Here is a 17,784-nt window from a genome sequence, read left to right on the forward strand (position 1 = left end):
TGGCTATCATGCAAATATTTGATTCTTCGATTCAAGCAAATTTCTGAATTGAATCCCATTTCTGAAATCAGAAGATTGCTTCAAATTGGCTCAGACTGGCTCAGTGTTTCAAATTGAAGTCTTGAATCAGATCAGCTTAGTTTGAATTGAACTGATAATCTGACTTGAATACAGTTTGTACAAGTCTAATGTTTACCTAGCGGTTAGTTTGCGTCAGTCATTTGATAAATTTCAGCCATGTGCATAACAAATAACTAAGTAAACAATTCCCCTGAATGTTACATAGCTGAATGATTCTAATTTTGGAATAATAAAACGAGGAAGAAAAATCTATCTGGGCCCAGAGATTTATTCATGCTGGAGCCCATCTTCAGGGAACTTCTCTCTACTGGAATACGTGCTTCGGGCTATTCTGTGAGTCATATTTAGTGGTGCCTTCTTATTGGTTGATTGGTGTGTTGAAGACTGGCAATTGACTGGCCAAGCCCTCAGCTCCTAAGAACTTGATAAACTGGTGGTCAGTCATGAAGTCTGGGAAATGGACCCCTTGTCAGTTAACAGGAGTATTGGTTTACCACCAGCTTATCAAATACTTAGGAGCTGAGGGCTGTCAGCACAAGGTAACAACAGCCAATCATCAGCCATCAACATACCAATCAGCCAATAGGAAGGCACCACATAAGTATGACTCACAGAATAGCCCAAAGCACATATTCCGGTAGAGATCCCAAAGATGCTTTTTCATGAGGCAACTGGACTTTCTTGTCTTTCTTTGAAGATGCTTCACTTCTGATCCAAGAAGAAGTGAAACATGTTCAAAGAAAAACAAGAAAGTCCAGTTGCCTCGTGAAAAAGGATATTTGGGATAACTATGATCTGGATGACTGAGAATCTCCATAGACATTCCAGTAGAGAGCATGACTCTGGAAGTTGGGAAGAGTAAATCTCTGGTCCCAGTGACCAACCCAGATTGGATCTTGCAATATTATCCTGTGACACATATATTTGCCTTCATTCATAAGAAAAATCAAATTTACACATTTCTAATCAGTATCTGTAATCCTGCAGATTTAGGGGTATGTAAGCCCAAATGTTTTAACCTTCTATCTATAATAAGATGGAGGTCGACATTTAAATGAGAAAGAGAACATGAAATTTAGAAATAATAAACTATAATTATTTCTTTTCACACTTCTTGAAAAATATTGTTATCCCCTGAATCATAAATACAGTGTTCAGTATGCATGCTAAATATTTAAAAGTTTTTATTGGGAAGTTTGTATTATTGTTCTATACATTTTTGGACCAAAATGCCAGAGGCTTTACTGTAATAATTATTACATTATAATTTCATTTCTATGTTTATAATGTACATGTTTCTGTGTGTAAATATCTTGCTACTTAGTTTTCAGAACGCAAAATGGAAAGACATTGCAGTTGGTGATATCATCCGTTTGGGGAAAAATGCATTTGTTCCTGTAAGTACAAAAGCTTTGCATGTGTATAAATTTACACTGAAAATTTAATGTCACTGTTATGTACATTTAATTCATTTTGTTTATTTAACTAGGCGGATATTTTATTGTTGTCCAGTTCAGAGCCCAACAGCCTTTGTTATGTAGAAACAGCTGAATTAGATGGGTAAGTCTGTTTATTCTCACTTTCATTCTCCAGACATGCCCAAAACATTGCTTATGTGTTGTCTTAACAACAGATTTACATTCTTACAGAGGGAATTTTAGGGGACATTAAAATATTATATTTTAACATTTTATATTTGCATATATAGAACAAGAAGGAAGTAAACCTGAAGTATTGTTGTTAAAATAGTACTGTATATTGTTTGTACATTACGGTTTATTATTGGGAATATACATAGATCTTGCTTTTAAGAACTACACAACTAATTCTGTTTGAAGGATATAAAACATAAGTGAGAGAAATGTAGCATGACCAAGCTGTTAAAATGTATAAATTGTATTTTTTTCTGTAAATTATGGTGAGGCTACTGCTTATAACTTCTTCTTTTAAAGAAGACATTTATCACTCTTGTGTTTCAGTTTGTTTGGCTAGCTGTTGCTCTCTGGTTCAATAGTATTAGTTCTGCTATATAATCACCGCACAAATAACATGAACAAGGTGACACAAACAGCTACAAGCAGCCATTTCCCACTGTGATACAATGACAAAAAAAGGAAAATTTTATATGCTGGCTCTACATACAGTAGTTCCCATTCTCATCCAAAACCAATTTTCATTAAGTCTATGCAGCAAGTTTGTTTTAAAGAAACTGTTTTTGTTTTGTTTTCCGTAGCAATTCCCCCAAATGACTATGAACCACCATATGATATCTCTAATCATCCTATGCAACTTACTTCTCTACTTTGTTAACATAATGCATTCTGTTAATGAGATTTAATGGATAAAGAAGTAGAACAGCTTTTAATCTACTGTGTAATTACTTGACCATTGGGCCCGTCTAGAATTTGGAATACAATTCATTTTGAGATATCATGCAGGAAAGTCCTATAGATTTTGCCACTGTTGCTTTATCTATATTTTAAATAAAATAACTAGAAAATAGGAAAGATAAAATGTAATCAAAAATAAATAAATGCGGAATCTTAAGCAAACTTAAAAAAAGAACTGAAATCCTTCATTTATCTTATTCTATCACTGCAACTTATGGGGTTTTTTTCTCTTTCTCTCTCTGCTAGTGAAACCAACTTAAAGTTCAAAATGTCACTGGAAGTAACAGACAGGTGCCTTCAAGAAGAAAGTGCACTTGCAGTATTTGATGGTTTGTTCAAGCATACTTTCCCTTTTTAATCTCTAAATTATCTTTAATTATTTATCTTCCATCAAACCCAAAGATTTTTATCCAGTCTTTAAGACAAGGATTTTTCCCCCGCATATATACCAAAACACATTTTAACAAGCTCGGTAATCAAGAAAATCCCATTAACATTAGGACCTGCTGTTCTCTTTTATTTCTTAGTAGAAGCCATTAAGTTTGAAACATTTTTCCATCACATAAAGCTCATATTGATTCTTTTCTGTGTAACTGCTCAGCTTCTCCATTAAAATAAAGATCACAAGGAAAGATTCCCTGTTGGTTCCTCGTTACTGTGCCCTGAAAGACAGATATTCTCAGGTGCACCCTTCCAGTTTGGCTCCTAAAAGAAAAATGCTTTACTGTACTTCCGTCTTTTTCTCCCTTTTCCTACCATGAGGATAGAAAGCTCAGAAATACAAAGCCTTTAGTAGCAGAAGGTAATTACAGTAATAAATTTATTTGTCATTCTGACCGTGATCTTCTGTTTCCAAAGTGATATATAAGACCTTGGTTCTGTTCATACAAATAGATTGTGCAAAATACAGATTTTAACTAGGATTCTTTAGATTTTGCATGCATGATCCACCCTTTTCCAGAGGCCTTCTAAAGTTGTATCTAAAATGCGTCAAGAAAAGGAGTAGCATCTGTAATCTCCTGCTACGTGTGAAGTACAGGCAGATTTTGTTTAGTGACAGTCTTGAAATGATGAAAAAGTAATTTTGATCAATCCTCACATTTACAGCCTTCTTGGAAAAGTTGAAATAAGTAAAGTCACAGTTTCACTTAGCAATCGCTTCGCATAATGGCTAAATTGCCAGTCCCAACTGTGGTAGCTAAACAAGGATTACTTGCATTGCATGCCAACTACTGTTCACCTGCCGTAAAGCAATCTGCCATGAAAATATTTAAATACAATGTTGTGATCCTGAATCTTTTCTTTCCTCCTGCTGTTCTTTTTAATAAACATCTAGGCCTAGTAGAGTGCGAAGAGCCCAACAATCGTCTAGATAAATTTACAGGGACCATGATATGGCGAGGAAAGAGATATGCTTTGGACGCTGATAAAATTTTGTTGCGTGGTTGTAAAATCCGGAACACGGAAGTATGTCATGGACTTGTCATATTTGCAGGTATCTATGTAATGAATGAAATATCACTTGCCGGCTTTTTGATATAAAAAGAGATAGTTTGTTTTCGCAAATGTATATTCAATAGAGTTTTTGACCTGTTAAGTCTATGATAAGTAATGCAACATATTAATAAATTGCCAAAATATTTTATTATGTAATAAATTGGCAAAATATTTTTATTATGCATCTAAGAATATATATGTGTGTGTGTGTGTGTGTGTGTGTGTGTGTGTCAAAATTTGGATTGCTAACAAAGAATTAAGGGAGAACTGGAATAGCCATTTCGAACTTTTTAGTTCTTTTCAACCAGACATACCCTTCTGAGATTTGAACCTGGGCTGTCTGCATGTTAGGCAGATGTATTAACCTCTAGGCCACAGGCTCTTTCTCACTTTTTTTTTTCAACCAGACATATTTGGGCCGACAGGGTGCACCAAACTATATATATAAAAGAAAGAAACAGCAGACATTTCACATTACTCTGAGAAGCACAAAGCTAAAAGCACAAGCCTGATGATGATGAATGTGATTTCATCGAAACGTCGCTATGACACTTCTAATCTTACACGGGAGAAAACCCGAATGACCAAAGACTCATATATAGTTTACTCTTTTTACAATATCTCTTGCCTTGCCGCCCCCAACTAGGGGCATAGAGCAGGCTCAAGTCGCAACTGCGAAATATTTTTATATCCAAATTTCTTTTTTTCTGACAAAGAGTAAAGAATTAAATTGGGAGACTAAGATGGACCATTTCTGGCTTTTTTTGCCTTCATCAGTTAGCCATACCCTTTATGGGATTTGAACCTGGGCAGTTATACATACATTACTCCCTTGACTCTGCTGGCAAAAGAGGGGAAGAGAACCTGTGGCTCAGTGACTAAATCACTGACTAGTATGTATAACTGCCCAGGTTCGAATCCCATAAAGGGTATGGCTAACTGATGAAGGCAAAAAAAGCCAGAAATGGTCCATCTTAGTCTCCCAATTTAATTCTTTACTCTTTGTCAGAAAAAAAGAAATTTGGATATATATATATATATATATATATATATAAAATATGTGTCTGAAAATTAATGACATTTACATTGTAGTTTTTAATGTGATTTTAGGGGCCGACACAAAAATAATGAAGAACAGTGGGAAAACAAGGTTTAAAAGGACCAAAATTGACTCTCTTATGAATTATATGGTGTACACGGTAAGATATTTCAGTTTACTTTTCCTCCTTGGTATTTAGTTAGAGTTAACAAAAGCTGTAGCACAAAATTGTTTGCTAATCTGTTAAGGTCAAACATTTATTATGGTATCAGGAAAGAAAGCTTCTGGTTTCCTTGCAACCAGTACTAACAAACAGAATGCAGGATCCATATTTGGGAGGAAGTGTCTTCAATGCATCAATACAGGTAGTCCTCGACTTACAACAATATTTGGGCTTGGAATTATGGTTGTAAGTCCCATCAGTCATTAAGCAGGCCACCATATTATCACACCTGATTTTATGACCTTTTTAGCAGTGGTCACTACATAAATTCTACGATCAATAAACAATTCCATTTAATCTAATGGATGTGTTTTTGCCCCAAACTGGAAGTAAATGCCGGAAACTGGCAAAAAAAATACTAAAAATCACATTCATGTGACCCTGCAAGCAGCCCTAAAAATGAGCTGGTTTCCAAGCACTCAAACTGCAATCATGGGGGGCATTGTTTGGTCTTCAGAACTTCATAACTAGGTTGTAAGTACCTTATGGAGGGGCTCATAACTTTGAATAGTTGCTAAGTGACTGGTCATTAAGGGAGGACTATCTGTATATCTCCTTATCAGCAGCCTATTTAGTAAGAAAAGCAAATGAAATAAAATAAAATCTATATCTTCGGCATAATACCTCTTCTTAAATGCAAACAGCAAAGGAGACAGCCAGCTACTCCCAAAAGAGGACAAACCGTTCTTGATATTATGAAGTTCTTCCTAATCCTTGTCTTGCCACCTGCAGCAATACAAATTGGCTCCGTTCTTTGTCTTTTGTGACAACCTACTTCACTTGTTGAAAGATTATTATCAGATTATTATCGGTTACCTTTAGACCAGCGGTTCTCAACCTATGGGTCGCGACCCCATTTGGGGTCGATCGACCATTTCACGGAGGTCGCCAAGCAAGGCTGTCCGCCATTTTTTTCCCCTTTTCCGGCGGGTGCCTTACCTCCCTTGAGCTGGGCCAGCTGGTGGTCTTCCTGCTCCGTCTCTGCCGCTTGCCAGCTACGCCTCGGCTGGCACAGGGGGCGGAACCACGCATGCGTGGCGCTCCCGGGCAGGGAAAGTCCTCGACTTACGACCGGTTGGGTAGTCCTCGACTTACGACCAGTTTAGTCCTCGACTTACGACCGGTTTAGTCCTCGACTTACGACCGGTTTAGTCCTCGACGTACGACCGGTTGGGGTCGCGGCATTAAAAAGGTTGAGAACCACTGCTTTAGACTTACCTCTTCAAGCTAAGCATAGCCAACTCCTTCAGTAGTTTCTTATAGAATTTGAATAGTGAGTCATGGAAAGCCACTGTTAAGATTATGGAAATTTAAAAAAAACACATCTAATTATTTATTGTGTGCATTGTACTATGCAATTTCAGATCTTATTGTTTGGATTCATATTAACAGAGAATGTACAAGGTGGTCACACATTTATTTTTGATATTAGTTCAGTCTAGTAAGTTGCCCATATCATTAGATGTGCTAAGTCTCTTTTTAGGACAACATATTCTAAACTCATTTACAACAGCAGTGACCAGATCTGTTTTTCTCCCCTCTTCAAGCGCCAGTGTGTGAATCTGAGATTCTTTGTAATATTCTAGGGGATAAAATATTATTTTATAAGCATGGTTTTGGTTTGTATTTACATTTCAGATTTTCGTATTACTCATCCTGGTGTCTGCCGGTCTGGCTATTGGACACACTTACTGGGAACAACAAATTGGCAATTCTTCTTGGTATCTCTATGATGGTAAAGATAATTCCCCTGCATACCGCGGCTTCCTTAACTTTTGGGGCTACATCATTGTGCTGAATACCATGGTTCCCATATCCCTCTATGTGAGGTAAGAAAGACAAGAACCTTCATTATGATTTGTGTATAAGCTTGAAGTTGTTCTAATAGGCCAGGGGTTCCCAATCTTTTGAGGGCCAGTAAACAGATTCATGTTTGGAGAACATGCTATGACATGACTGCTGGGAAGGCATGGGCTGTCATAAAATACCCAGTTATTTTNTCTTGTCTATTAGCCTTGTTTTCTTTTCTGCTCCCTCCAGGCTGTTCTAATACACAATGCTGTTGTCCCCCCTCCCCTTCGCACCTCTCCTCTCTATGTTTATTGCCGTTTGTTAAGGTATTTAGCCTAATCACCGTTGCACTCCCCTTTCTTTGGTTTGATGTCCGTATGTCAATCTCTTGGGGATTATCCTCTACTGGTGTGGGTATTTCCCTATTTCTTGCCCATGACCGAGTGATCGTAGCTCCAATCCGCTTTCTCCCATCCTCCTTGTTGTTAGAAGTGAGGGATATATATATATATATATATAAAATATGTGTCTGAAAATTAATGACATTTACATTGTAGTTTTTAATGTGATTTTAGGGGCCGACACAAAAATAATGAAGAACAGTGGGAAAACAAGGTTTAAAAGGACCAAAATTGACTCTCTTATGAATTATATGGTGTACACGGTAAGATATTTCAGTTTACGTTTCCTCCTTGGTATTTAGTTAGAGTTAACAAAAGCTGTAGCACAAAACTGTTTGCTAATCTGTTAAGGTCAAACATTTATTATGGTATCAGGAAAGAAAGCTTCTGGTTTCCTTGCAACCAGTACTAACAAACAGAGTGCAGGATCCATATTTGGGAGGAAGGGTCTTGAATGCATCAATACAGGTAGTCCTCGACTTACAACAATATTTGGGCTTGGAATTATGGTTGTAAGTCCCATCAGTCGTTAAGCAGGCCACCATATTATCACACCTGATTTTATGACCTTTTTAGCAGTGGTCACTACATAAATTCTACGATCAATAAACAATTCCATTTAATCTAATGGATGTGTTTTTGCCCCAAACTGGAAGTAAATGCCGGAAACTGGCAAAAAAATACTAAAAATCACATTCATGTGACCCTGCAAGCAGCCCTAAAAATGAGCTGGTTTCCAAGCACTCAAACTGCAATCATGGGGGGCATTGTTTGGTCTTCAGAACTTCATAACTAGGTTGTAAGTACCTTATGGAGGGGCTCATAACTTTGAATAGTTGCTAAGTGACTGGTCATTAAGGGAGGACTATCCTTATCAGCAGCCTATTTAGTAAGAAAAGCAAATGAAATAAAATAAAATCTATATCTTCGGCATAATACCTCTTCTTAAATGCAAACAGCAAAGGAGACAGCCAGCTACTCCCAAAAGAGGACAAACCGTTCTTGATATTATGAAGTTCTTCCTAATCCTTGTCTTGCCACCTGTAGCAATACAAATTGGCTCCATTCTTTGTCTTTTGTGACAACCTACTTCACTTGTTGAAAGATTATCAGTTACCTTTAGACCAGCGGTTCTCAACCTATGGGTCGCGACCCCATTTGGGGTCGATCGACCATTTCACGGGGGTCGCCAAGCAAGGCTGTCCGCCATTTTTTTTCCCTTTTCCGGCAGGTGCCTTACCTCCCTTGAGCTGGGCCAGCTGGTGGTCGGCCTGCTCCGTCTCTGCCGCTTGCCAGCTACGCCTCGGCTGGCGCAGGGGGCGGAACCACGCATGCGCGGCGCTCCCAGGCAGGGAAAGTCCTCGACTTACGACCGGTTGGGTAGTCCTCGACTTACGACCGGTTTAGTCCTCGACTTACAACCGGTTTAGTCCTCGACTTACAACCGGTTTAGTCCTCGACTTACGACCGGTTGGGGTCGCGGCATTAAAAAGGTTGAGAACCACTGCTTTAGACTTACCTCTTCAAGCTAAGCATAGCCAACTCCTTCAGTAGTTTCTTATGGAATTTGAATAGTGAGTCATGGAAAGCCACTGTCAAGATTATGGAAATTTAAAAAAAATACATCTAATTATTTATTGTGTGCATTGTACTATGCAATTTCAGATCTTATTGTTTGGATTCATATTAACAGAGAATGTACAGGGTGGTCACACATTTATTTTTGATATTAGTTCAGTCTAGTAAGTTGCCCATATCATTAGATGTGCTAAGTCTCTTTTTAGGACAACATATTCTAAACTCATTTACAACAGCAGTGACCAGATCTGTTTTTCTCCCCTCTTCAAGTGCCAGTGTGTGAATCGGAGATTCTTCATGATATCTAGGGGATAAAATATTATTTCATAAACATGGTTTTGGTTGTGTTTACATTTCAGATTTTCGTATTACTCATCCTGGTGTCTGCCGGTCTGGCTATTGGACACACTTACTGGGAACAACAAATTGGCAATTCTTCTTGGTATCTCTATGATGGTAAAGATAATTCCCCTGCATACCGCGGCTTCCTTAACTTTTGGGGCTACATCATTGTGCTGAACACCATGGTTCCCATATCCCTCTATGTGAGGTAAGAAAGACAAGAACCTTCATTATGATTTGTGTATAAGCTTGAAGTTGTTCTAATAGGCCAGGGGTTCCCAATCTTTTGAGGGCCAGTAAACAGATTCATGTTTGGAGAACATGCTATGACATGACTGCTGGGAAGGCATGGGCTGTCATAAAATACCCAGTTATTTTATGGCAAAGTGGTGATATTCTCCCCACCATCATTTCTAGTCTTTGAGAATGCCCTCTACCAACTCAGGTGACTTCTATCTTTTTCTCTGGTCAAGTGACTGGACTTCATCTTGTATAAAAATGTCTTTAAACAAATCTGGGGACCAAAAGTGTTCATGGATATAATAATAATAATAATAAATGCACGAAACTATCTGTTTATTTATTTCAACGATTCTTTTTTTTTTTTTAAAGTGAAACATGGAGATTGTAGTTTCATCCCACAAAAATTCTTTATAACTTGTTTCTCCCACAAAATATGACCCCAAGAAGAACAGTAGGGATTAAACATTCTAAACACAAAAATGTCATTTCACTCTCCTTCATCCAGGACAAGGGAATATATTATCCTATGTCATTGGAGTTGGTCCTGAGTCTTAATACAGTATTATAGGTTAACTGGCTGGACAAAACTATCTCAGCATTGATATGTTGATCAATGGAGGTAGATCTTATCCTTTAACCAGGACTATGGAATGGTTGACATCCTGACTGGGATTGTACAAGATGCTAAGCTAAGGAAGATCTAATCTTCTTTGATTAGGGATATAGTAATTGGCAGGTTTGTAAATACCTAATATAAGAGCCATGGAAGTGCAGTGGTTAGAATGCAGTATTGCAGGCTACCTTTGCTCATTACCAGGACTTAGATCTGACCAGCTCAAGGTTGACTCAGCCTTCCATCCTTCCAAGATTGGTAAAATGAAGATCCAGATTGTTGAGGGCAATATGCTGACTCTGACTCTGTAAAATGGTTAGAGGGAGCTGTAAAGCACTATGAAGCAGTATATAAGTCTAAGCGTTTTTGATATTGCTAAGAAATGGATATTCTGATTAAAAATTGTTTTGAATTTGGAATACCAGACAATATTCCTTAGCATTTATGGAATCATAAGAGTTGGAAAGTGGATTGTTGATACACATTCTTATTTACTCAGTGCAGGACTCCAGATCATTGACAGATGGCTGTTGAGCTTCTCTACATATAATGTACATATTTGGTGAAGGGAAACTCTCCCTCTCTCAGGAATTGGGCAGTTTTAAAAATCCAAATTGGTTTACATATAAAAATGCTTCAATATAATTCTATAGTTTTCACCTAATTCTATAGTTTTCAATGACATCTTCAGACGTTTCTTGAGTCATTGGTCATTCCACAGTGCTTCTGTAGTACTGTGTAATTCTTGTTAAAAGTCTCTTGTGCACTGAAGTTTGGGAAAACTGGGTAATCTTTGCTTTTTCTTACTCATAGTGTTGAAGTGATCCGTCTGGGCCAAAGTTATTTTATTAACTGGGACTTGCAGATGTATTATCCAGAGAAGGATACAGCTGCAAAAGCAAGAACTACCACTTTGAATGAACAGTTGGGACAGATCCATTACGTCTTCTCAGACAAGACAGGCACGCTGACACAGAATATCATGACCTTCAAAAAATGTAGCATAAATGGAAAAACTTATGGTAAATCTAGTTTTTATTACACATGAAATTGATTACAAGACATTCGTGGCATGGAGAAAAAAACTGAATAATTCATTGATATGAACATCATACTGAAAGTATGCTCACCAAATGTTCCTAATCAGATTAAGAAGATCTGAGGATTAAGCGGGATGCCACAAGGATAAGTCCCCCAGTCTTCAATATTTTTATTAATGATTTGGTTGATAAGGATGGAGGTGATGCTTCTCAGATTTGTACATGATAAAAGAAAATGGGGGGAAATAGCTAATTTCCTTCAAGGTAGAAATTCCAAACAAGGTTGGAGAAGTTGTTGGAGAAATAGGCTGAAAGTAACAGTATGAAATTGAACAGACAAATGCAAAGTTCTTCACTTAGAAAAGAAAATCAAATGAGCAGGTATGGGATATGTGACATCTAGTTAATTAATACTTCTGAAAAAATTATTGCAGTAGTTGATTCGAATTAAATATGAGCCAGAAGTATGATGTGATTGCAAAAAGGGCAAATGTAGTTTTAGAATAAAATCCACAAAATTATAATTTCTAAATTATACATTTCCCTCTGCTTGGCTTCGGTCAAAACCCAACTTAAGGTCTGTGTCCAGATTGAGGGCCTACATCTCAAGCAGTATTCAGCAAATGAGAATAGGTTCCAAAAAGAACAGCAGAATTGTTCAGGCATTAGAAAGCAAGATCTATAAAGAGGAATTGAAGGAGTTATTTATGGTTAGCTGTGATAAAAGACTACAGTGGACAGATATAGCTGCACTGAAAAGATGTCACATAGAAGAGTTCTCCCTTGCTCCAAAATACATAATATGGAATAGAAGACAGATTCCAAATGAATGTTAGGGAAAAGGCAGTGGGTTCCTGTTTGTTGGACTGTTGAGTGTTCAAGTGGAAGCATCAATGTAGGATGCTTATATTTGGATTTCTGCAATAAGCAGAAAGGGAAAATTCAAAGACCCCAATAGCTCTCCCCACCTCTACGACTCCATGAACTATTCCTTCACTGGTTGGTATAATTAACTTACAAGATTGCCTACCACAAAGATAAAGTAGGCTTCAGTGACTGTAATAAAACATTAGGCAAATGAATGTAATGATTTACAGTGTGGCAAGACCAGATGGTAACTGTGCAAACAAGGATTTCCCTTTCTCCTGGAAACCCTCAGCAGAAGATTAGGTCAATCTACCAGATATTTTTGGTTATGTCTACATGGAGCTGTAGCTGGAAGATGAAATTGTTGATAATCTTGCCTCAGCTGTGCAAATTCCCATCAGGGTCTGTTTCTATGCATTTCTGACTTCCTACGCCGGTATTCTTAAAAGCAGATGGTTGAAGGAGATAGGTTCTTGTGGTAAATCAAGATAGTGCTTGCACCATAGTTGATATTTTATATTGCTTTTCAGGAAACTGCAGGGATAAAACAGGCCACGAACATAATAATCTAGAGGTAAATAATTTTCAATATAAAACAATTTGTCTATTTTTTATTTTACTTTTATTTAGTTAATTATGAAATTTATATGCCACCCTTCTCACTATCCAAAGAGACTCTGCAGAATTCCAGGAGAGAGTGTCTGTCTCCTGCATATGTCTCTTACAACATCAAGGAGAGGGACAAGCTTATGCTGTTTCTAAGTGGGTAGACCATGGACCGCATGGGAGCAGGTGACTTTTTGAGCCATGGGTAGTGAATGGTGATCCGTTGTCTGTGAGCCAATGTTTATAATCCCAGAGACAAACTAGATAATACTTGAAATATATATCACCTTGGTTGGTTTCCTTATTTACTTGCATTGAATTTAAGCACTGGATGAATTAATCTGAATTGAATTCATCATGCAAGAGATGAAGGAAACCTCGTCTCTCTGTCTTTCCCCTTTTCTTCTCAAAGTTCACTCCTTTTTGGAGCCAGTGGAAGTATCTAAAGGAGAGTAGAGGATGGTTGTAAAAAGGCAGAAAAAGGTGGTTAGAAAAGGGTGAGAAAATGGGGGAAAAATCAGTTTGTCTCATCTTGCATCTGGTGTCAGGCCAACAGGTGCTTAAAATGACTGTAAATAAAATTGGAAATAAAGTGATACAAATTTGATGGACCATCTAATTAGCCCTGACAAAAATTATTTATAAGGATTCGAGGAAGCTATAGATGATGGACATAATAATAATAATGATTTAGCTACCTGCAATAAGTAGTTTATGGGATTGAACATGGCAAATTTTAAAATGTGCTATCATATGGCAAAGTTGAACCAGTGCATATTTTTCCATTGGTGGATTATTGATGACTCCCAGTTAATAAATCTCGGTATAGGAGGAACAGCTTTTGTTTTACTTCAGATGTAAATTAATTAGCTCGGACTCCTCAGTCATTTGTGGCTGATAATCCCAGCAGGAATTTTAAGAAGAGGTTGTAGCCTTGTGAACCAAATGGCTGTCAAGGGGTATTTTTCCCAGAAGTTCTTTCTAGTCTCTTACAACACAGGTAGTCTTCAATTTGCAATAATTTGTTTCATGACTGTCCAAAGTTAGAACAGCACTGAAAAAAGTGACTTATTACTGTTTTTCAAATTACGACCATTGCAACATCCCTATGGTCACATGATCAAAACTTGACCACTTGTAAACCATTTACGATAGTTCCAGTGTCCCAGGATCATGTGATCACCTTTTGCGATCTTCTGACAAGCAAAGTCAATTGGGAAGCCAGAATCACTTAACAATTGTGTTACTAACTAAACAACTGCAGTGATTCACTTAACAATGGTGGCAAGAAAGGTCATAAAATGGAGCAAAACTCACATAACAACTGTCTTTTTTAGCAACAGACATTTCGGGCTCAATTGTGGTCGTAAATTGAGGTCTACCTGTATTATTATCTCAGGGTTTCCCCCCCCCCTGTATTTCATTATGGGAAGATGGGCATTACCTTTAAGGCAGTGGTGGATATCAGCGCCTTAATATTTTTATTTTTTGAAAGTGCCATTAGCACTGAAAGTCAAGAAAATTCTGGGAAGTAAAGATAGTTCAGGTTATCATTTGGTATTATAGCGTGCACATGGGAAGATCGGTGCCATGGGTGCTCTGTTAGGCAATTCGATTGGTCATTATTTAAAATAATGCCTATAATTACTATGTTGTCTTCTTATATTTTTTAGCAAGTTGATTTAAGCTGGAATATGTATGCAGATGGAAAACTTAATTTTTATGATCAATATCTGATTGAAAAAATTAAATCTGGGAAGGAAACTGAAATTCAGCAATTCTTCCTCCTTCTAGCAATTTGTCATACAGTGATGGTAGATGCTACTGATGGTAAGTGCCACCTGGCGTGATCTGACATACTCCTATTTAATGGGCAGTGTACAATGCCAAAGAATCTTATTTGTTTATTCATTTTGAACAACCACCCACTTCACATTTGTGACTGCTTAATTTTCCAGTCTCTCATTTTTTTATTGAAAGGAACATCTGACCTACTATTTCAAATATTACTATCATATAACCATTTGTTGGCCGTTATTTGCAGTGCCAAGAAACCATTTTGCTGACATTTGTGCTCAAAGCATTCTACTCCTTCTTATCTCATAATTCTCCACCTCCTAAACTCTAGTCTATATTAAACAAATTTATCTTGACTAATCAATTGAATCAGAAACATGCCTGCTTACATATCTCCCTTGCTTCCCAGTCCTGTGTGAGATCTTTAATTAACTATAATTAGGCAACTGAATGAGAAACAATCATTAATTAGGTTTGGAATAAATCAGATTATTGAACAAACTTCAAAATTGGTTTAATGGTAATGAAGATACAGGTAGTCCTTGACTTACAACAGTTCATTTAGTGACTGTTCAAAGTTACAACGGCACTGAAAAAAGCGACTTATGACCATTTTTCACATTTACGACCGTTGCAACATCCCCATGCTCACATGATCAAAATTTGCATGTCTAGCAACTGGTTCATATTTATAATGGCTGCAGTGTCCCGAGTTCATGTAATCTCTTTTTGCGACCTTCTGACAAGCAAAGTCAATAGGTAAGCCAGATTCATTTAACAACTGTGTTACTTCCTTAACAACTGCAGTGATTCACTTAACAAATGTGGCATGAAAGGTCAAAAAATGGGGTGAAATTCACTTAACAAATGTCTCACTTAGCAACATAAATTTTGGGCTCCCTTTATGGTTGTAAGTCAAGGACTATCTGTATCTTTTTTGTCACCCTACTTGTACAAACCACATTCTGATGACAGAACATTTTGTCTGAGGATCTCCTAAAATCTGGGGCTCAGAGGTCACTCTAATGGTCCTATATAATATTTTAGCAATATGGAGAAGCCACATATGCACAAGGAGCCAATCCACACAAAGCTGGTGTAATACACCAGTTAAGATACTGTTCTGAGCTGTGGACAATCATGGGCAGGTCCTAACTTGAGAGCTGTTGCTCTCACTTAACTCATACTAGATTCAGAGTTATTGTTGAAGAAGATTACACAAAGGGCACCTCTGTTTTTGCCACCTGGAGCTTTCAGGAACAAAGGCTGGTTATTATGCAATAAATTAAAAAAAATGATTATATGCAATAAATAAATACTAGGGATAAGGTACGTTTGTTAACTTCAGCATCAGTTTCCAAAGAATGTGGTTCTTCTGTCTGTGAGGATTTCTTGTTTGCTTTTATTGTCAAGGTGAGCTCAACTATCATGCTGCTTCTCCAGATGAAGGGGCTTTGGTAACTGCAGCCAGAAACTTGGGTTATGCTTTCCTCTCACGGACACAAAATACTATTACAATAAGTGAAATGGGAACTGTAAAAACCTATGATGTGCTTGCCATTTTGGACTTCAACAGTGACAGAAAAAGGATGTCTGTTATCAGTAAGTCAACAGCTTTTTTCCCAGTTCTAGAAGAAGTTAATACCACATATTTTTATCTAAGGAGGAAAATGCCTCAGTTTGTCTGTTTTATAAAGAAAACAATTAAAAGAGATGCTGTTCTGGTGTAACTGCATACCAAACTGTCATATTAGGTTTAAGCCTTACTTCTCCCATATAGTCAAATTCCATGTTTCCTAATCTTGGGAACATGGAGATGATGTCAGTTTAGCAGGCTATGCCTCTTGCTGTCCATATGCTAAGACAAATAGATAACAAGAGTCCCCTAAGGGCAAACCACCATTAGTTATATCATGTTGATCAATTCACCATTATTAGGATTAAAATGTTTGGCAACATGAGATGAACATCTTCCATACTTTTGCCCTAAGTTTTGATTCTATTTATTCACACTCCAGGACTTGGTTAGTTGTATTTCCAAGATTGTATACAGTAGGAACAAATATCTCTCTTTCCTAACTGCCTTAACCAAATTGAGTTGTGTGAATCAGTTAAAGGACTGAGAGCAATTTTTTTTAAATTGGTGATAACCCCAATTTCTGTATTTTTACTGCATATTCTATCGTCTGCATGCCAGCCTTGCAAGGTAGTTCAGAGAGAAAGCATGCCCAGGTGAACTAATTCTACTTTATTGTAAGGTTACATTAACAAAATCTTGCAGATCTGAAATTACATTTCATCTCATCACCTTTACAGCTAAGAAGCTAAGGAGGGTCCCTTCTGAGATATTTGCTATGCCCATACTCCTTTTGTGGGCTACACTGCCTTTTATCCAACCATTCTCCTAGCTGTGGCTCTTCCCCGTCTTCTTGGGTCATTCCCACATACCATTACCCTATATAATGTACTCTGGATACCTTTAGAGAAAATACAGGAGATGAATATAACTAACATTTTCTACTCATAAATTGGTGCCCTTTGCAATGTCACTAGGGCACTTTGCATAGTAATTTTTTGCTGTTTGATTCATCAATCTTTCCAATGATTTTGAAATGCACCATCTAATCAGTCATTTCTCAGAGTGAAATGGACAGCATATACATTTAATAAATCTATCAATAAATCAGCTCTCAACTCTAGAATAAAAATTGCCTCATCTCCACCTGAATACTATGCAAAGAGAAAATAAATTATGTTCTGCATTGGTCCTCTACTAAAAAGGGATCAACATGCACCCGATCAATTTTATCCCAACTCCCTTCATTTAGGTTACTATGGAGAACAATTGCTATGATCTGAAAGAGTCAAAACAGCCCAGACCAATCCAGGTTGCATTTTGAAGTAGAATCAGTAAGGTGGTGTATGCTTGCACAATTTATGCAAAAAAAAAAATCTGATCATTGTGAAGTGCTGTTGGTGGTCACTGCAAAGCTGTCAAGCCATTATTCCCCTTAAAGGACCTGTAAATGGAACACCTGATGTTCTGGAGCAGAAGGAAGGAAGAATGTCTGCCTATGGAAAAACAGCTTTCCAAACCCTGCAGGGCTTTAATTATTTGCAAACTGAAAGGTCAGTCTTCTTGCAGCTCAGCTAGAAAATAATTGGTTCACTTAATGATGATAATAAAGTTCTGGAAGTGATTCTGGAATGTTGCAAGGATTCTTGTGGCAATGCTCAAGTGGAAGACTGCATGTATTTTCTGTAAAATATATCTAT

General features: G+C 37.4%; 1 protein-coding gene across 1 annotated transcript in view; it reads left to right on the forward strand.

Moving 5' to 3' along the window:
- Positions 1-17,784, forward strand: part of ATP8B1 (ATPase phospholipid transporting 8B1) — an 84,904-nt gene that overhangs the window by 44,098 nt on the left and 23,022 nt on the right. The window contains exons 7-16 of the mRNA XM_015813799.1: positions 1,406-1,478; positions 1,571-1,641; positions 2,718-2,800; positions 3,808-3,966; positions 5,079-5,167; positions 6,869-7,059; positions 11,012-11,220; positions 12,636-12,679; positions 14,385-14,541; positions 15,922-16,110. Of these exons, the coding sequence (XP_015669285.1) occupies positions 1,406-1,478; positions 1,571-1,641; positions 2,718-2,800; positions 3,808-3,966; positions 5,079-5,167; positions 6,869-7,059; positions 11,012-11,220; positions 12,636-12,679; positions 14,385-14,541; positions 15,922-16,110 (1,265 nt within the window). The remainder of the gene's footprint in view (positions 1-1,405; positions 1,479-1,570; positions 1,642-2,717; positions 2,801-3,807; positions 3,967-5,078; positions 5,168-6,868; positions 7,060-11,011; positions 11,221-12,635; positions 12,680-14,384; positions 14,542-15,921; positions 16,111-17,784) is intronic.

The sequence above is a fragment of the Protobothrops mucrosquamatus genome, unplaced genomic scaffold (genome assembly GCF_001527695.2).
Source record: "Protobothrops mucrosquamatus isolate PMUCROS unplaced genomic scaffold, P.Mucros_1.0 scaffold_74, whole genome shotgun sequence".
In the NCBI taxonomy this organism is placed as follows: domain Eukaryota; kingdom Metazoa; phylum Chordata; class Lepidosauria; order Squamata; family Viperidae; genus Protobothrops; species Protobothrops mucrosquamatus.